We start from the raw sequence: 19,800 nt of genomic DNA, 5'->3' as shown, positions 1-19,800 counted from the left end.
TCTCATGTGTCATTTGTCTCCAAATATTTGTCCTCAACACATTTTTTTTAAACGACCATGCTATTAGTAATTGTATTTTCCTGTTTTCTGCCTCCCTTAGAAGGATTATTGCTAAGTTAAACTAATTAAAACAAAACAAGTCACTTAAATGAAGCACACGCCACTCATCTATCTCTCTGTTGTATTTGATTGTGCATGTGTACCTAATGTAGTGTCCTCCTTCCTCTACGCCCCCACCCCCGCGCGAGAACTTCGGTGCGATGCTCTGGGTCGCCTTCCAACCTGTAACTGGCTGATGGTGAGACCACCACGTGACGTGTCTGGCTCCGACCCCAACCCCAAGGACAGCCGGGTGTCCTCCATGAAATCCCCGGGGTTAAAAAGTGCAATATCTTGAATTGTTTCTCAAAAAATTAAATAAAGCACAAGTAACAAACTACGCTGCCTCTTCAGTCATAAAGTGACTCAAATGAAGTCATGAGAAAGTTTTGAGCTAAACACACGATAGAAGTGGAAAAACTCGACGGTACTTTACTGTTTGTATGTAGACACCGCAGTGCTAACGTGGAAGCTGTTTTTTTTTTTTAAAGTTACTGCGCCATAAAATGTTTCAAGTGGATAGGGTAGGACAGTTTTAGTGATGGAGATGAGGTAAGAGGGGGTCTTTCCATTTAAATTTGATAGTGGAGGGAGACAAGCAGTCTGGTGAGATCAAAGCGTGGTTGTCACGTCGCTTTACGTACGACTTCAAATATCAAAAAAAAAATTGCCGGCACTCGGATAAAGTGGCGGAGAGGTAAAAACATTGCTTGGGGTTCAGACGACGGAGGTTCGAATCCAACAGGGCTTTCCATTTAGATTTTAAAAATAAGCAAAGATCAAGAATCGAACTGGGTTTTCCCGAGTCTTAGTCATAGTCATACACCACTCAGCCAACGCCAAGTTTGGAACAACAAGTCGTTCGCTCGTATTTATATATTGGATGACACATATGCACATTACGTCACTGTCTGTAATCTGATGAATACTCAAGGAAAATACAAAAGCGGTATGGTGCTCTTAGACGAATGGTCGACTACATTGACTTGTGAGCACAAGTTTCCTGTTCGAACCTTAGAGATTCTCACACACATTGAACTTATTTTCACTCTCGCTTTACCAAAGAGTTTCTCGCTGCTTTACCAACGAAACTCAACTCGTTTTCTATTAGTTACTGTGTTAAAGTTTTTTTGTATTTTTTTTTTCCGTGAGTGACGTCATCACCGGAAACCTATTTAAATCGGGGCAAACATGCCAATCGTTCTTTCTCACCTCAGACAGCATCCCGTCGTCCTCGTCCACCTGCTGCTCCGCACGCATTTCCACAAGATCATCCAACACTTTTGACAAGGTGAGTTTTCACTCTTTTTAATAGCATTTTAAAACTCACTACTTTTGCTCACTTTAACGTCATGTGGCACTTTTGGCGTGCTTACATCTTAACTTGATGGCTAAAATGTTTGCGTCGGCACTTAACGGCTTCTACTACGTTAAACACCAAAACGCATTTATTTGCCGTATATGCTGATAAATAATTGGCAATTACACGGAATTAATCAAATATATTTTTGTGCATGCGTGTTTGCTTAATTGTCTGTCTACAGGTGGAAATCTTCAAGTGGAGACTAAAATGGCCGACTTCCTGTGCCTTTTAATCTGGATTCACAAGTAAAGCCATTTTCATCAAGTGTATCAAATTCTCTCATTCATGTCTATCACAATGGCTAGATTGAGTGCAAAATGGCACAATTCACGTGTTTTTATATCAAATGTATCTAATAAACTGACTCAATCAAGTATCAGGCTGTGTTCTTTCTCCAAAATGGCCGACTTGTTTTTTAAGGCATGGTTTTCATGAGACTTCTGCAGGGCTCCTCTTGCTAAACGTGTTAGCAAATGACACGTTGCTAAGCCAAACTGGCTTTTAAGGCTGACTTTTTATTTTAAAACAAGTTGAATGCTTACGTTGCCGCCACGTAATAAGGTCCAGTTGCTGCCCAGCTCTGTTTGCTTTCATGTGTACAAATGTTTCAAAAATGTTATTTCAGCATGTGATGTAATCATGGTTCAGGTGAGAGCAAACACACTTGTGGCATAATTTTAATTTGAAATGTTTCAGTTCTCTAACCCACCTGATGACAATCCTGGTCTTTAGAATCACGTGTGTTGGAACCTGCAAGACTCTGGCCCTCAAGGACCAGGATTGGGGAAGTCCGTTCAATAAGGTACTTGAATTTCTCACTCGTGTACTCGTCATGTTCTTCCTGCTGTTGTCCACCAGGTGGCACTGGAAAGCCTGATTCGCGCACCATGGCTGGACTTGGGAAATCGAGTTCCTCTTCGTTAAGGTTTGGACCTGTTGCAAAAACTTGATTAATCAAAGTACATGACTTTTTTTTTTTTTCTAGGTGGTGATGGTGGTGCAGGCCATCTAAACATGACATCATGATCAACTTGAGTGCCAGACAAGCTTAGCATGTTTCAGTTTAAAGAGCACTCACCTGCTTTTTCTTTCTCTGCTTTCAGTAAAACTGCGGTCTGTCTGATTCCGCACCCAGGACCCTGAACCTGCTGGGCAAAGAAATTTCCACATCAAGTTGAAGACGGCGCTCAAAACTGCCTACATAGTCATTGTCGACATGCCAATAAACATGTTCAATAGTATCTTGACTGGTGTCTTTATGTTGAAGCTGCTGGAACGCTCCAAGGTGACAGAAGACTTCAGCTGGTAAGAGAAGGCACATGTAACATGTTTCAATTGTCTCAAGTTGAATTATGACATTTGTGTCCAGTGTGGCGGAACGACGTCTGTTCACAGGCAAAGTCAAAGCAGAGCCGCAAGGAACGTGATCATCTTCCTGATGTCGTGTGAACCGTCGCAGAAAATAACTCTTGGTAAGTTTCATTTCTGCACAAGTTGACTTAACCTATTTAACTTAACTTTTTTTTTCCCCCCCCTCTTAGGTCCACGCTGTCCTTCTTGGCCGACCGCACGCAGAGACGAGCAGACTTTCATCCAACTTGAAACTTGTTTGCTTTGTTATTTGATGTCTACTCTGCAAAAGAAATAAAGCTTGATTACAAAAAACACTTCAACTCTCAATTTCTCTAAAATGTGTCACAAAAATCTTAAATGTGTCCTTTTCAAACATAAATCTTAAGTTTAAAAGTAAAAAAAAAAAGAAAATTCAAAAACTTTTTTCCCCTAAACTTTTTTTCAATTTTTTTTCCCAAAACTTTTTTCCTGCCCCCCCAAAAAAAAAAACCAAAAGTGGGTGTGACTAAGCTGGAATAAAGCTTGATGATTCGCCCACGGCACTAGGGGTGGGTGGAGCAATGAGGATAAAACGATGTGATTGGTTGATATGTGGGTGTGGCTATGCAAATTAGAAGCAATGCGATTGGCTGGTCTAAAAGTGGGCGTGGTTACACACAACTGAAGCGATGTGATTGGTCGGATTGTCTGGAGGGGGCGTGGCTATGCAAATAACTGCATTCTGATTGGTTATGCAAATTAGGGCAGCGTTGTGATTGGTGGAGCCAGAATTGGGCGGAGTTAGGAGCGGTGATAGCAGTTTTTTTTTATTTTCTATTTTTGTTTTTTTTATACAAGGCACTTTGCGTCTTGAGGTGAGAGTTGCACATCAGTCATAACAATGGACACGGGTCTGTTACTGTTCCTTTCTCACATCACCCAAAACTACAGCAATTTCACAACTGGTGTAGTTTAGGGTCATGTGGAGACCAACACGAGTGCAACTCTCACTTTGAAATAATTTGCCTTTTTGCATGAAACGCTTCCAATGAGTTACTCATAAAACAAAAGACTCCCATTCAAGTTCAACAATTTATTGTACAGAAAAGCTGACGTGACAATTTTGAAGCATTGAAGCCAATTTAACCTCACACATCAGGGGCCGGATTCCCAAAGATTCTTAGGGAAGGACTTGCTCAGAGGGGCCAAATTCAAAGAAAAGTCTTTAAAGTTTCTGTCCATTAATTAAACAATGTTCTGGAATTAAGACTCCTTGCTCAGAATTTTGAGGTGAACTTTCCGAATCTTTGGAAATATGGGCCCAGCTTCTCAAGCACACAACACTGCGTACTCACAATCATCATGTGTCCACATGCAGCTTGGCAGGTTGCTGTCCGTCCCACAAGTCTGTCGCTGGCCGCCTGAAACCTCCCCTGTGTTGTCATGCAAAAAAAAAAAACAGCAATGAGTAACATTTTCAACACTTTTCACACGTTGCTGTTATTTGGCCACAATCCAGTTTAGCTTTCAACCTACTGGTCAAATAATCTTTTGTAGAGGCACCATCATTTTTGTCCAGGCCAGATTTATGACTGCTTTATTTTTTTTTAAATGTATTATTGTTTTCTCCACCCACGCTGTCGCCATCTCCTGGCCAGTATGGGAAATGCTATCAGTGACAACTTCCGGCAATCCAAAACAAAAATAAGTTTTTCGAATTGTGTTCCAAACTGAAATTAAAAAAATTAAAAAATCAAACTTGTTAGACTTTTCCTTAGCTGTTCCAGTCAACAAACAAGAAAACTAAGCTGTATTTCAATTTTGGGGTCTCTATTCTAAAACGAAAATCAATTAAGCAGTCGTTTTACGTGTGTTACCTTGTTAGAAGTTGTTGGTCACCAGATGTGCATGATGTACATCAGCTTCTGTGCGGAGAAGAACACGCCAAACAACATTCAAGTCAAGCGCTTTCCTTGATTGACTTCTGATTGACAGCTGAGTGCTCTTTGCGTGCGTGCTAGCTGCCTAGCCACACACATTTGTTGACATATTAGCACGCGAGATTCCAATGACTTCGCGAGTAACAATAAACAAACTAGAGTGTTGTATTTGTTTTTAAATCCTCTGGGTCGTGTATATACTTACACATATAAACGGCAGCTGGATTAAAAAAAGAAAAATACAGTACACACTCGAATGAATAGTTTCTTGCTTAACCGGATGCTTACGGTAAGCGAGAACGTTCAATTCCAATTTATGCTAAAGTGCCTGGTTGGCAGGTTGTCTTGACAACGAAAATGTGAAATTAATAAAAAAGGGATTGAGGGAAAAAAAGGTTCTCTTGACACTGCAAAATTAATATAAAAAATAAACAAATAAATAAATAAACAAACAAATAAATAAATAAATAAATAAACAAACAAACAAACAGCTCATAGTAAATGCAAAGGCAGGGCTCATATGTTCTCCACCTTCCTTTCAAAATGTGATAAGAGAAATCTCTTGTCTCGGGGGAACAGACGAGCCAAGCAGAAAAAGATAAAAAGGTCGCCTGTGCAAAACTTCAAGATAGTAATTGGTAAATATCCGCTTTAAATATACTGCTCGAAAATGCTACAGCAAGTTTGGAGTTTTAATTATCACATTAAATCCTGTGATTACAATTTGGATTATTTGTAAATTAATCACTTCATTTTCACAGTTTTCTTTTGCCAAGCAAGCAAATATGAATGTGTGAAGACGTTAGGGAGCCAATGTGCTAGTTTCCCACTAAGGGTGTGTTCACACTGAGTGTGGTATACAGCAGACCGAAATAGCAAATGATGATGACATGGTGTGTTTTGCATGACGGATTCGCTCTTGGTTAATTAGCCTTCACATAAGCATTTTTGTCACTGGAGCAAAAATTGCCTAGTATGGAATCATTTTTGCAACGTGATACTGAGCATACAGTAGCTCTTATATATTCAGAATTCCCCTGATGCTATGCTTTTAAAACTACGGAATATGTTGTCTCATACAACTTTTAAACTTGATTTTATATAATATAAAATATTTATGGATTGAGCCAAAATCGCATGTACCAAATGAGGACTACTTAATAATAAACATAACAAGCTTTACATGTATTTGTGCCCAAGATAAAACATTTAAATTCTTCTTTATGGGCCAATGCTATTTTCCATGGCACCATCTGCCATTCTCATGCAAAATTCAAAACAGCATGGAGAAAGAACACCGCCTCCATCTGTGTTGTGATCTGAATGTTCTACTTTAGTAGCATAAAAAAAAAATAACGAGATTGTGACTGGTGTTCACTGGACGGCCTGTCACCAAGTTGTGTTCATCATCCCTTTTGCAAAGCGTAATTTGCGGCCGGAGAAAAAAAAATGTCATTGCGGCTGGAGAAAAAAATGGTGACTCAGATATTCAGGCTGGTAAAGCGGTGTTGGTGTGGTAGTATCGGAGCTTTTTTTTTTAAGTCTGAGAAAAGATGTATAGTATGGGTGACCACTAGGAATCAGAATTAGGTCTTTTTTCTGAGTTTTTTTGTTTCTATTTTTCATTCATTTTCTCTGTTTCATGGATTTTTCTTTTTTTATTATTATTTTTGTTTTGTTTATTGGAACTTTTTTTCCGCGTCAATAAAAAATATATTCTCAAAAAGAGAACACAATCTTATTTTTAAAAAATCTGGAAAAATAATATTGTAAAAAAATGAAAAAAACTGGGGGGGGGGGCGCTATTTTAACTATTATTAGTGTTATATATTAACTATTTCCTTTGGTCTGTTTTTTTCCGTCATAGCAACAACAAAAAAAGCAGAAAACTTTTTTTTTTTAAACTGAAAAAAATAGTCTGAAAAACAGAAATACTGTAAAACTACCATCCCCCACCCCCCCAAAAAAATAAAATAAAATAAAATAAATAATAATAATTACAAATAAAAAAAATTAAGAAAAGAAAAGTGGAATAGATTACTGTCATTTCAATTCATTTCACGTAGTATTAAAGCTAATGTACGATGAAACGTGTGAGTTTAGCGGGCGACGAGGAGGGTGCGAAAGGGGCGTGCTAGCACGGAAGCAAATCCTCCGTCTCACCGAGCCTGTCTTGTCTTCTTCCTCCGTACCGGGCGCCAGACGCACTCCCGCGGTGCTGGCGGACCGGCCGGATGTGATCTCCGCGGATCCCAGGGAGCAGGAATGAAAGCGACGCGGCCATAAAGGAGCGTCGAACCTCCACGTCGGCCCTTTTTTTAGTGGAGCGGCTACTTTGACCGGCTGAGAGATGAGGAATCCTCGGACCGATTTAGCCTTGACATTCTGGCTATTTCTAGAGGTGAGTCAAGATCGGAGTGGTTATTTTTGTCGGCGATTTGACGGGCATTGTAGGCTCGAAGCGGCTTGTTTGTTCTCCATTTGTGATTTTGGAAAAGAATAATAAATAAATAAAAATCAAATACGTTTGTTCCACCAGGCTCCATCCAGAGCGAACCGAATCCATGCCAGAATAACAACAATTTAACTTTCGCTCCCGTGGAATAAAAATGACACGATCCATAGAGGTCAGAGTAGGACATCAATGGGATGTAGGACACGTTTTGAACAAATCGGCTAGCAAAAAAATAGCAATGAACAATTGGACTTCAAACAAATCCTAACTGTAAGACTGACAGCCGGCTTCTCTTCCATTGTCTTGTCAGCTGAGGTCGAGATCACGAGAAATTGGTCCTGAAAAAAATGAATATCCATCTATTGTCTGATTCATTCTCATTTTATATTTTGTTTATGGGCTGAAACCCCCTTAAGCCCCACGTTGGGTTGTTGGGCCTTTGTATGGCTAAATGTTATGCAATATTTAATTTATTTTTTTTTTTTAGATGTCAGCAATGTACCTCGTCACCTCTTGACGTCTTAAAATGAATATACAGCGAACAGATATTAGGTTTGGCATCTATTAACAGATTTCTCACTTGCTGAAAAAACTCACTTATTTTTTATATTTTTTAACCTAAAGTGATTTGGAGCAGAATCTAATTTGCAATTTTTGCGTCTAATATACAAATATTGCTTTAGCGCCACCTGCTAGCATGATTATGTTAAATTGGAGGGGAGGAGCTTATTTTCTCACATTCTTCATTTAATCAAACCATATCCTTGTGTAATATAGGAAAAAAAGTATTTTGTCGCCATCTTGTGGCATCTATAGGCAATTGTAAAAAAAAAATGGTATGTTTCAGGTGGGGTATACCCTGGACTGGTTGTCCACCCACCAATTTTTTTTTGCTCAGGTCAAACTAATGACAGTGTTGCTCTGGTGCCATCTGGTGGCATCTTGGTGTCAGCGATTTGTGAGTTGAGGAGCTCTATTTAGGCAAAATAGTCCATTATGCTAACACTGCATGTTCAGTTGTTTTGGGGGTTTGAAGTTCCTCCGTGGATGACAATAAGGTTTGTTCTGAAGCTAACGCCGTGGTCACGATTCCCATTTCCTCTTACAGCCCACCGCTGACACTCATATACATTTATTATTAACGCGAATCATTATTATTTCATCCTCACTCATCTGACCGAGCTCATCCATTTTAAATGTACACAGGCAGCGTGGTCGGAATCAGGCTCTTTAACGGCGTGACTATGTTTCTGATTCTGATGTGGTTTCAGATCACTCTGACAATCAAACGTTTTGCTCGGATAATGAAAGGAAATTTCAGAAAACAACTTTGTATATTGTATATTATAAGATAAATATTCCATAATTCTATATTCCTCCTTTGAGAGAGTGCAAGGTAGGGAGGGCTTCATTATTGATCGCCTTTCTACAAAAGGCGAAACGGCCGGATCGCCACACGCACTCCCGCGCTTCTAAGGGCTTTAATGTTCAGCGTCGAACCATTTGAACTATTCAACCCTCATCCGATGTCCTCTGGCTAAAACCTCCGAGCAGCTTTTAAAGCAGCGGAGCACATTTGTTGGTTGTGTAAGAGTCATTTTTGTCCCACGGGAGCACAGAGAGGGGCATTTTCCTGCTCTGTCAGTTCTTTCGCGCCGTCTAATTGGAGGAAGACAATGAACAGGGCTGGATGATGGCCACTGGCGGTAAATTAGGTCCAGACATGGAAAATGGATTGTGGCAAAGTCTGGAATGTGAAATAAAAAGTTTCCAGTTTGTGTCAAAATGATTTATTTATTTTTTTTAATTACAAATTGGGAAGAAGAAGTAACTGAAACAGCAAGCAACTTTGAATACGTTTAAATGTGTTTAAAACTATATTTAAAAAAAATTGCCCCAATTTATTTAGTCAGCCTATATTAGCTCTTTATGTTAAAAAACAAAAAACATCAGTTTTTTGGGGTGATTTTTGCAGATAATTTTTTTTTTTTATAATATAAAACAAAAATCATGGTAATAATGATGACAATAATAATCAATCAAACATTCCCCCTTTTTCTTTTTGACGATTTATCTCTCCGTTGTAATGTAAAACAAATACAATATAACAAAGTATTGTAAATCAGTCCAAAAGGTTATGCGCCTAATTCTTATCTTTATGATATTGTGGCTTACTGGTGACCTTGTAAATGAGTCCGAGTCCTCAATGTTGCACACTTTTTATTGTATTTTTTTCGTGTTATCTCATACTGGGTGGGATGAGGCTGCTACTTTTTTTACAGTGTTACTTTCCACAGGAAACAACAACTTTCACTGTGATATTTATAATCCCGAGAGCACTCAATGATTTTGGTTTCCTTTCAGGACTGAAAATAATTCACTTTAATGTTCAGTGTTATGTCATATCAAACCACATCCAAAATGTGCTTTATTTTCAATGATATTTGTTGCCAAGTACCACCTAGCTAGTTTTATTTTGACCTCATGATGACCTCACGGGGGCCAGCCAGGGACTGCCGATGATGGGCCAAATGCGGCCCTTGGGTCGTACTCTGCCCAGGTCTGCTCCGGGTCCTCTCAGCTTCTTGCAAATAATCTGATCAAGCCGGCAGTCTCATGCGCGCGCGGGGAGATCATTTCAAAGGCAGTTAATTGAGCAGACAGCTGGCGGCGGCGCTCGGCATTCTCATGACGGCAAAAGGGAGCATTCGGAGGTTGTGACCAAATGAGTACAAATGGGTGTTATGATGTAGCTAGTCACTTGTTTGAGTCACTTGGACACATGTTTAGGTAAACTTGCACAATATACAATAGCTTTATAAGAAAAACTTTTAACTGACACTCAGTGGTGGTGATTTCCACAATATTTTATATTATTGATGAAAGGAACCAACCTGCTATAGTAACTTGTTGAATTGCCTTTTGTTTGTTTTATCTCTTTACATTTGAGTCATATTAGAACTACAATGTCATAGATATATAAAGTCAGAAAACAACATACATAAAACAAATTAATCAGAATTAAACGTTAAAATTCATCAAACAAATACTAATTTTATCCAACTAAACTGTGCTAGCTTAATGCTAACATATAATGTGAAACTCTGAATGGGAGTTAGCATTGAAGCTAAACTACTGTAAATGCTTTGAACATAGCAAAATTTGTCTATGATATTGTCTCCGTTGTGGTGTTTGAGTTCCCTTCAAATTACCGTACAAATAATTTGAATGCTAATATTTAATGAATAAAAAGAATAGCCTAATATAGTCATATTAGAACGGCACTGGAAAATGTTCAAACACTAGTTCTATCAGAACGAAATTCTGCTAGCTTAATGCTAACACATAATGTGAAACTATAGATGGGCTAATGGAAGTTAGCATTGAAGCTAAACTACTGTAAATTCTTTAAATATCTGTGATATTGTCTCTATTGTAGCGTTTGAGTTTCCCTGAAATGGTAAATTACCATACAAATAATTTGTAGCAAATGATAAAATGAACATCTAAAGTATTGTTCCAATGTGTCTTTTTTTTTTTTTCTTCTTCAACAGGCTGTAGAGGCCAAAAAGTACTGCTGGTATTTTGAAGGCGGATACCCAATATACTTCATGTAAGTACCACTTCATGTGACTCATTTAACTGGAATGGTTGAACGCTAACTAGGAAGCTAATAATATATGCTACGGCTAACCATGTGGGATTTGTGCTTTACCTGCGCTAACTGTTGTCTGTGTTCCCGTCAAAATCCAGATGTCGCTCGTACGAGGACTGCTGCGGGACTCGCTGCTGTGTGAGAGCGCTGTCCATCCAGAGACTTTGGTACTTCTGGTGAGTATTCTGCCGTCAGAAGTTAGGACAACCTACAAATGTTTATTTTCATTCTCCATCCGCCGTCTTGATCATTTGGTTTCAGGGTGCTCCTGATGATGGGCGTGCTGTTCTGCTGCGGCGCCGGCTTCTTCATCCGTCGAAGGATGTACCCCTCGTCCCTGAGAGACGAGCCTGTCTTCAACGTGTCCTTCACCAGACCCCCTGTCACCACGCCGGGTAAATTAAAGCATTGAGTAAAAATCTGGTTTACCATACTTCCTTGATACCAATTACTCGTTTAGAATAGCCTCCAAAAACCATGTATACATTTACCGTAAAACAACAAAAAATAATTAAGCACCAAGTTCACCCTAACAAAAAGCTTAATGCTAACATATAAGGCAAAACTCTATAGCTGGGCTAACGGAAATTAGCATAGCTAATAATAAACATTCAAACAACTGCATTCCTCACAAGTTGTCTATGTTCTGTGTAGTTTCCCAGCAGCCAGGAAGTATGCAGGGCTTCGGCGTGAACGGGATGACGGGCGGTGACCCGACGCTCGCCATGGCGCACCCCACCTACCCGCCGCAGCCCGGCTCCACCCACATGATGCTGGCCTCATACCCCCCACCGCCATCTTACTGCAATCACCCGCCACCGTCCTATGAACAAATTTTCCACAACGGGGACAAGAAGTAACATCTGAAAGCACAATAAGAAGACGAAGACGGAAAGGACGCCATTTATTTGAACCTTAACTGTTGCTGTGTGGACTGTGGCACCCCTTTGTTGTCCCGGAGACTTAAAAGAAAAAAACAAAAACAGGCGCAGCAGTCCGAATCTAGATGCACACTCACACATTCATTTGCATTCACCGCTTATTTTCTCTTCATTCAATTGGATCAGGTGGATTCACCATCACCAGCTTCCTTTTGCCTCCCAACTGCACAATGTATAATGCCATCAAAATATGCCATGTAATAAAAAGTCAGATATGATTTGTGTCAGTGCATATTTTTTTTGTTTTTTTCAAAGTATTTTTAGTTGATAAGTCATAAACATGAGGAAAAAAAGAAGAAAAAAAAAGTTTTGTCCCAAAACTGCCTCCTTCCCATTTTGTATTCCAGAGACTTTACTGTATACGGACCATTTCTGTTTGGTGTGCTGCAGGGCTCTGGTTCAGTACCCCTTTGCTTTCACTCAAAACTGTAAAACTATACATTCTCATTGTCCCGTTTACAAACCGCAAAAAAGCACAATTGAGCCACAGTGTATTTTGTTTTTTGTAAAATATACTGCAAAACAAGTAGTACATGTGATTTTTTTCCATAATTTATACAATACTATCGGATCATTATACACATTGGCTGGACAAACAAACAGGACACATTTCAGATAAAAACACAGTGAGGGACACTCAGGACAACATCCCATTAAGAGAATTAGGCATTCATGTGCATTCATATGCTGTCGGCCTCATTAATGACGATTGTGTTAGCAGCAGTACGTAGTGTGCGATAAATACTTTCACACATCAGATCCAATTCAACGTAACTACCAGGGAGTGTTTTCAAACACTTAGTGAAATTCAATGAGTGTAACATTAATAGAATAATAATTGAAGGTTTTTTTTTTCTTCCCTATACAGTATTTAAGTGCTTAAGTGTGAATGTTCTTGTTTTTTGGTGAACACTACGCTACCTTCTGTTTTGATGTTGGTCATTGTGGTATTTATCAGAATTCTGAGATTAAAAGTTAGATTGCTTAGAAAAAAGTCAGAATTCAGATTTTAAAGTCTGAATTCTCACTTTTAGTCTTTATTCTGACTTTAAAGTGAGAATTCTCACTTTAATCTCAAAATTCTGACTTTAAAATCAGAATTCAGACTTTTTTCCTAAGAAATCTAACTTTAATCTTGGAATTCTGATTTTAAAGTGAGAATTCTCACTTTATTCACAGAATTCTGTCTTTTAAGTGAGAATTCTGAGAATAAAGTCCGAATCCTGACTAAAGTGAAAATTCTCACTTTAAAGTCCGAATTCTGAGGGGGGGGAATCTGACATGCATTAATGTTTGGTTTGCTAAACACACACAAAAACATACCTCAAGTTTGAGAGAAAAGAGAAAAAAAAACTTATTTGAAAAAAGAAACAGGACGGGAAAAAAGAAAAATCACATCACTGACAGGACATGAAGAACCACTTGGGCATGCATGTGAATACAAATACGATACGTACACGTGTTTTTTAAAGGATATGTGACAATGGCTTTCCATAGGTGCCCAAAGTCATACCAGTGTTGATAGCAAGGGCCCTCAAAGTTGACCTTTAAGTGTAGTTTGGTCCAAAAATCCGCTCCTAATACTTTGGTGGTTTGCAATGACTTGAAAGAAACGAGATGATATCACATCCAAACTTTAGCAGATTACAGTTCAAAGGCAGGGAAACAGGAAGCTTCGGGTGCGGCCATTTCCGACAGGTAGTGGATGGTGCCCGCCATGCCTGATGGGTGAAATGGCGACGTATTAATCAACAATCATTAATGTAAAACGGTATAAACAAGCTAAAGTAACTGTTGAGAATTAGATTATCAGTCACTAAAATCACATGAAAATGTTGTTGAACGTGACATGGGGGATTGATTATACCTTCGAAAAGCGAGTAGGGTCTGTCAGGGATGCGGCAGCCGTGAGTCCCATAATCCAAACACCATTCGGCAAACTGAAGGAACGGAATATACATTTTTTTTTAAATAACTTAAAAAAAAATTTTTTTAATTAATTTTAAATTTTAATAAATAAATTATATATATATATATTTTTTTTTTTTGTATTTTTTTTAAACTCAACAATGACCACTCACCAACACAGAGTACCGATACCTCAATTTCATTTAACGCAATGACAATTTTTTTTTCTTTCTGACGCAAATGATTCACAGTGTCAAACGGCCCGCATTATAGCGCCACCTACTGCCGAGGAGGACTTTTTTTTTCTCCCTCCACTATCAGCCGTTGATTACCTTGCAGGCGCGGTACAGGTACTTCTTCTCCTGGGTGAGCTTGTACAAGGACAGGAAGGCGTAGCCGTTGCCGGCGGTCCCGTGGCAGATGCCGTAGCCTTTCCGGAGAAGACCCCTCTGCCAGATCACCTCGCCGCATTCTACCGCTTCCTTCAGGTACTTGTCCTCTTTGAAAACCTGCAGACACGAGCGGCAGTAGAATTGCTGTTAAATGCATCTAAAAGGTCAAATTCTCACTACAGCGGGGCAGAACGGCTTGCTTTAAAAAAAATAAAAAATAGGCAGCTCATAAATGATTTACAAGCTTGTTTAATTTCACACTTCGCGGGCGGCCCAACTATTTGTATACAGTCAAACCAAAAATGTTCCCCTTTAAGGACTTGTAATATTGGGTTAGCCGGAGATGAACTTCATGTGGCTCTTGCTGAGGTTTGTGTGGATTCGTGACTGCAGTCTGAGCGCTAACGGCACTTTTGGTGCCAAGCGGCTCGCTGACAAAGAAGGGAGGGAATTCAACAACAATTTATAGCAACAGTGAGTGTGAAGTCGGGCTATTAAAATGAAATATAGTGAGCGCGGGACAAGCTCAACTCGCTCACCCTCGACTGTGTTTTATAAACAGATGAATACATCATTTCCAATAACTTCAATTTGGACATTTTAGAATCACCGGAGAATTTTACCTTATGAGCCATAATGAGCATGTGGATGACGCCGGGCGCTCCGTGGCACCAGTGAACCAGCCGGTCGCTCTCGTTGCTCAGCGACGACGGGAAGTTGCCGGAACGAAATTTCTTGTGGCGGATATAATCGATGCTGGGCCGAACCAACGCGGACAGCACGTCGGGGGGGACCCTCGCCCCCGGCTGAACGGATGGACACGTTTTACTGGGCCACGTCGTCTCACACGTGACAACGCCCAATTTATTTACCTGCATGAGCATGTAAAAGATTCCAGCCAGGCCATGGGCAGCGCCGACGTACTGCTTCTTGTGCCATTCGTACAGCAGAGGGCAGCGTTCCGTCTTCTTCAGCTCTGCTGACAGATTCTTTCCAGACTCAATAATGGGCGCCACCACCTGGGATGGAGACGGAAAGAGTGTCAAGAAAAGCTCCTAACACATTTTCGATGTTTGGGGAAAAATACAGTAGAATGGGACATTGATTGAATTTATTTTCACTGAAGCAACCCCCTTTGCTCTCGGCTGTTTTACTGGATTTTTACTATCTGTACTATTGCTATAAAAACATGGAACCTACCAAAAGAAAGATTAGAGTCTCTTCTTTCATCAGGAAAAAAAAAAGTATCTGTTTCCGTTATGGAGCAATTACCATTAGAATATAGCTAAGTTTCATCATTATTCACATATCTGTTGAAAACTGGGGAAAATAACTTGTTGCCAACATGGCCCTGGTTGATCTCTTATACTCTGCTGCCACCTTCTGGCTGTTTTTGTAATAAATACCATTGCTTCAACCGTTGTCTTCAGCTGAGGCTGCATCAAAGCGTTTTGTATGCTCTAGCATAAAAATAAAAAAAAACATTAAAAAACGTATAAATACGTTTTCGAACAATGGTAATATTTAAAATAGAACAAATTTATACGTTTTGGGGAGCAAATTAGTTAATAATTAAAAATGAAGTAGTGATGCACATTTCAACCAACACACACTTATAAATTATTGTTAAGAAAGCTAAGCAATAATACTTCCAATAATAATTAATAATAATAATAATAATTGTAGTAATAATAGTAATTGAGGTTTTCCACATCTTGTTTTTCCTTTTTTTCATCTCAAAATTAGCGAGCAGCCAGGCTTCCCATTCTGTCTCCCTCTGTTGGCCATGAATTAATGTTGGGGGGGAAAAAATCATAATAATAACAATAATATTTTTTCATGTTTCTCAGACGGGTTGCCTGTGAAAAGAAATTCCTTGTATGTTTTGACATACTCGGCCAATAAACCTCATTCTGATTCTGAATAAAACAATTTAACTAGGCCGTAGAGCGAAAGGCTCGCAGACAGCTTATGAAGTGACTATCAAAGATAACTGCAGACTCCCAGAACGCTGAGAAAAAAACAAAAAGGAAACAACACTTGCTAACTGCACCCCGAGGCACAGTTTGATAAAAGGCAATGAGCTGTGGTGGCCAGGCCAGATTTATGAGCACAAAAATGGTTAACTGCACTGCAGTGCTGCAGGAAACTGCTGCTTCAAAGCAAAATGTTTATTTTTACCTCAAGCTACTGGCATGGACACCCTCAGCTCTTTCATTTGGGAAAATAAATAGATAAATATGTGACTTTAATCTAAAAATAGATTTTTTAAAACTGTATTTAGAAGCACAAAATGGCTCACTTTTGCAACGGTGGCTTCATCCACAGTGTCGCCTCCTATTTCCTTGTTGACATACAGAAGCGCGTACAGGTAACCAGCGCGTCCATACAGAAGCTCATCTGGCGTCTCGGAATCTAAACCGAGCACGGATAGCTGCAGCTGCAGGAGCCTAAGTAGGGGAAAAGTCGATTCAATTTGCAGAAAGTCTGGAAAACGGAATCAAAACAAAAATAAATAAAAAAAATGTCAGTTCGAAAGGCTCACCTAGAAAGACAGTCGTTGCTGTCAGCGGTGTTGCCCAGCTTGTGGTGGACCACCGCACCCACTGCCAGCGGGCCGGCGTCACCACAAAGGAAAGTCACTTTTCGCCCATTCAGAATCCTCATTGATCTCTTCACGTAGTCCAGTGCCCTTTGCAGGTGTGCAACGTCATTGGAGCCACGATACAGCTGCATGTACAGTAAAGCAATCCCTGCATAGAAGAGAGGAAACATTTTCATTGTGGGATTAGTGTAGATTAATAATCCTCACAGACCTGTCCATCCAGTGTAAGTGGAGAAGTCGTGAGGGTCGACAGTCTTCAGGCCCTCCTCCATTTGCTGAAGCAGATCTTTTATCTTACTCTGGACCTTCCTTAGGAAGGATGAGCTCACCTGAGAACGACAGAATACAGTAGGCTACATAAGTAAGTACATAAGGATGTGTATGAGTCAATTACTATGTCCATACATATGTTATTATTATCTTATTATTGCGTTGCTTATTTAAATAAGTCGCTGAAAAATAACGTGTTATTTTTATCATTGACATTGGATAAAGGCAGTGTTGTTTTTTTGCGCTATCTGGCGCGTTGCCAATCACGGCAAAATAGACTTATTTTTGATAAATGTCAGAAGTTATTTGAATTGTAGTGTTCTGCGTAACCATCTTCGAACCTTATTCCACTACGCATCATTTTAGTTAGTCTTAAATCGTATGTAAAAGTGTGAAAGCAAGCACCTGTGACAAAATGTCCATGTTAGCCATTCCTTATTTATGCTAGCATGCGCCATAGCCTACGTATGGTAAATGGTACTTCATTTGTCATTAAATTCCGCACAACCACAGGGCAACTCGCCTGTCCTTCTTCGTCAAACGGTTCATTGTAATCCACTTCTGCTCCGGAATTGGACGTGAGGGCTCCTTGGTCCCAGTCAGCGTAAGGGTTGGCAAAAGAACGCTCCTCCATCTCAGCTTCTGTCACCGAAATCAGCTTCAGACGCTTTGACATGTTGTCTCCCATCTCTACGGCGGCTCCGGAGGGTCAAAAAGTCCACCGGAACGCTGGAACCATAATTAAAAACGCGTTTCGTAAAAGAGACAACAACACTATCAACAATACCAGGAAAAAATGCAGATACCATTAGACTGTTCCTATATTAATTGAGTTGGAAAGTCCCATTTATAAAATACATTAACAAGGCACATTGTAGTCAATATTTGCTCAACTGGAGCTTTTCATCTCCATCCTATACTAGATTATAAATATTTCTCAGAGTTGTCATGAATTGCATAATTTACTTTTTGCTGTATTATTTACTTTTTCTATGACTTAGTGGTATCTTACATGATGTGTTAGCATAGTTAATAATGTCATTGCACACTGTATTTGTTCATATAAAATTTTGAATCTTGACTTTGTACTGTAGAGTGTTATTAACATTTTTATGCAAATTACCACCACCATCATTGCCAAAATTAATTGCAGTAAGTTGTAGGCCTAGTGTTCATCAAACAATTATAGTGATTTCATTCCTAAAAAAGTTCATTAAAAAATGTAGTTAAAATTAAATACCACGTTTACTTAGGCATCGATTCTTTCGCGTACCATTACAGGAAGACGGAAGGAATTAAACCAATCCACTTTTTTGAACGGACATAAACATTTGGTTAAAACGTCATGTTTATGTGAATTCACATTGTGTGTTTACATTGTATATGACACGTTTTAATGCACAGGTGTCGCGCTCACAGACCAGCATGTTCCTTGTTGTCTTCACTTCTAGTATAGAATATTGCAAACAATCAATTTTTAAATAAATTGAATAGCTGAAGATTGCTAACTTGAATACAAAACTAGTTATGATTTGTTTTTTGTGTACATACAAATAATATGAAGGTGATTATAGTTTCACGGCTCTCTTGGGGTAAACCATAACAACGTGGTTCGTCACCAGCATGCAATCTTCACGATAGGCCTACATTTTACTCTCCAAACACAAAAGCTATAAGCACATTTTAAAGGGAAAATGTATCACCAGGATGTGATGAGCAGGCTATGGTGTGGATGACGATGATTCCACTTCACCAGCCTCCCGGTCGCGTCTCCCCCAGCCCAAACTCTCCCTTCCACAGTGAACGAAAGCTGGAAGCCGCAGTCAGGGCGATCGGGCGGGACAAGAAGCCTCCATCAGCTGCAGTCCCTCGGCATCCTCAAACCCTGCTGCGGATGCCGCTCGACAAAAAAAAGAAGAAGGGGTAACCCCCCTACACACACACACTGCGGGTGAAGATCTAAAGCGCCACTCAAGTCGTCCCTGTAACAATCAGTACCCGCCAGTACCCAGCAGCCCAATGCAAGCAGCTGACTCCGACTGTGAATGGTGGCAGATGGTGTTGGTGTATGATGCTGTGATGTCGGGATTAGACATCATTGCAAATCAATCCACACATGCCGCCACCCACCCTTACGTAGTAGTACGCTTGCAACCAGCTCCTCCCTCTCACCGCCATAAAACATTTGTATCCAATTGGAGTCACATGCATCATATTTCCTAAACAACTTAATTACAATATTATTCACACTAATGTTAACATAGCAATGCAATAAATAAAAGCAAAAACAACGTAAAAACGTTTTGACAGTGATTCATGTTTTGTACTACAATACATTATTGAGCTACAGTGCCCTCTTCTGGCGACTAACAGTAATTGCAATGAGAAGGTGAAACGTTGTTCCCTCGCTGCTTCGCGGTTCGGGTTTCAAAGATTCACTACTTTCCCCCTTTCTTTCTGCTGACTCGGTCGCAGGTTTTTATTTGTGACTATTTGTCACCCGGTTTCGGGTCGAGGTAGGCCATTTTAAGATTAAAACATCTATTAAAGTCACTTCCAGGGATAATTATCATTTTTCAAATCAAAAGTATCAAAGTCATGACTCTTAAAAAAAAAAAAAAAAAAGCATTTCTGGCCAAAGTGTGAGCCAGGCAAAAGTGGTCAAGATTTTCGGTGTGGCTTTGTTTGTTAAATCCTTAATTAAACTATTATAACTTTATTAATCCGTATCCTTTAATTTGAAAAGTTTTTTTTTAAACACAGAAACAGAAAACGTAATTATGATGTCCCTAATATAATTAAACCTAAGGCCTACATTCATAAAAATGATAGGAATGGAC

At 39.6% G+C, this 19,800-nt stretch overlaps 2 protein-coding genes and 1 long non-coding RNA gene across 10 annotated transcripts; 2 read left to right on the top strand and 1 right to left on the bottom strand.

The window, feature by feature from the left end:
* Positions 1 to 1,263: 1,263 nt before the first annotated feature.
* Positions 1,264 to 3,129, top strand: LOC144040352 (uncharacterized). 7 transcript variants are annotated; one of them, XR_013289705.1, is made up of 7 exons: positions 1,264 to 1,390; positions 1,644 to 1,707; positions 2,195 to 2,250; positions 2,321 to 2,387; positions 2,566 to 2,767; positions 2,832 to 2,934; positions 3,004 to 3,129. It is a non-coding gene; the product is annotated as an uncharacterized LOC144040352 (long non-coding RNA). The 7 variants fall into 7 exon arrangements; XR_013289706.1 differs by having other exon boundaries at positions 2,448 to 2,767; XR_013289702.1 differs by having other exon boundaries at positions 2,195 to 2,264.
* Positions 2,124 to 19,036, bottom strand: lancl2 (LanC lantibiotic synthetase component C-like 2 (bacterial)). 2 transcript variants are annotated; one of them, XM_077554477.1, is made up of 14 exons: positions 18,664 to 19,036; positions 17,484 to 17,689; positions 16,902 to 17,019; positions 16,631 to 16,838; positions 16,388 to 16,535; positions 14,958 to 15,104; positions 14,709 to 14,891; positions 14,026 to 14,202; positions 13,653 to 13,725; positions 10,905 to 13,506; positions 4,672 to 4,719; positions 4,150 to 4,227; positions 2,541 to 3,095; positions 2,124 to 2,395 (listed from the first exon to the last, which is right to left on the bottom strand). In XM_077554477.1, the coding sequence occupies exons 2-10, from the start codon at positions 17,646 to 17,648 to the stop codon at positions 13,430 to 13,432; spliced, it is 1,296 nt and encodes a 431-aa protein (XP_077410603.1). In that variant the 5' UTR covers positions 17,649 to 17,689; positions 18,664 to 19,036; the 3' UTR covers positions 2,124 to 2,395; positions 2,541 to 3,095; positions 4,150 to 4,227; positions 4,672 to 4,719; positions 10,905 to 13,429. The 2 variants fall into 2 exon arrangements, with proteins under 2 accessions (XP_077410603.1, XP_077410604.1); XM_077554478.1 differs by having other exon boundaries at positions 2,541 to 3,090.
* On the top strand, positions 6,849 to 12,003 carry vopp1b (VOPP1 WW domain binding protein b). The gene is made up of 5 exons (XM_077554479.1): positions 6,849 to 7,135; positions 10,744 to 10,802; positions 10,943 to 11,020; positions 11,106 to 11,239; positions 11,499 to 12,003. The coding sequence occupies exons 1-5, from the start codon at positions 7,085 to 7,087 to the stop codon at positions 11,702 to 11,704; spliced, it is 528 nt and encodes a 175-aa protein (XP_077410605.1). The 5' UTR covers positions 6,849 to 7,084; the 3' UTR covers positions 11,705 to 12,003.
* Positions 19,037 to 19,800: the final 764 nt, after the last annotated feature.

Source organism: Vanacampus margaritifer, chromosome 20 (genome assembly GCF_051991255.1).
Source record: "Vanacampus margaritifer isolate UIUO_Vmar chromosome 20, RoL_Vmar_1.0, whole genome shotgun sequence".
Lineage (NCBI taxonomy): Eukaryota > Metazoa > Chordata > Actinopteri > Syngnathiformes > Syngnathidae > Vanacampus > Vanacampus margaritifer.
This window is presented reverse-complemented; position numbering and strand designations above follow the sequence as displayed.

What these genes read in the sequence shown, in the direction of transcription:
- lancl2 (XM_077554477.1), bottom strand. Translation starts at nt 17,648, where the DNA reads ATGGGAGACAACATGTCAAAGCGTCTGAAGCTGATTTCGGTGACAGAA. An exon ending in CGTTTGACGAAGAAGGACAG is followed by an intron (nt 17,020 to 17,483) that starts GCGAGTTGCCCT and finishes TGTCGTTCTCAG; the next exon opens with GTGAGCTCATCCTTCCTAAG. An exon ending in AGCAACGACTGTCTTTCTAG is followed by an intron (nt 16,536 to 16,630) that starts GTGAGCCTTTCG and finishes TCCCCTACTTAG; the next exon opens with GCTCCTGCAGCTGCAGCTAT.
- vopp1b (XM_077554479.1), top strand. Translation starts at nt 7,085, where the DNA reads ATGAGGAATCCTCGGACCGATTTAGCCTTGACATTCTGGCTATTTCTA. An exon ending in GGATACCCAATATACTTCAT is followed by an intron (nt 10,803 to 10,942) that starts GTAAGTACCACT and finishes GTCAAAATCCAG; the next exon opens with ATGTCGCTCGTACGAGGACT. An exon ending in ACCCCCTGTCACCACGCCGG is followed by an intron (nt 11,240 to 11,498) that starts GTAAATTAAAGC and finishes TGTTCTGTGTAG; the next exon opens with TTTCCCAGCAGCCAGGAAGT.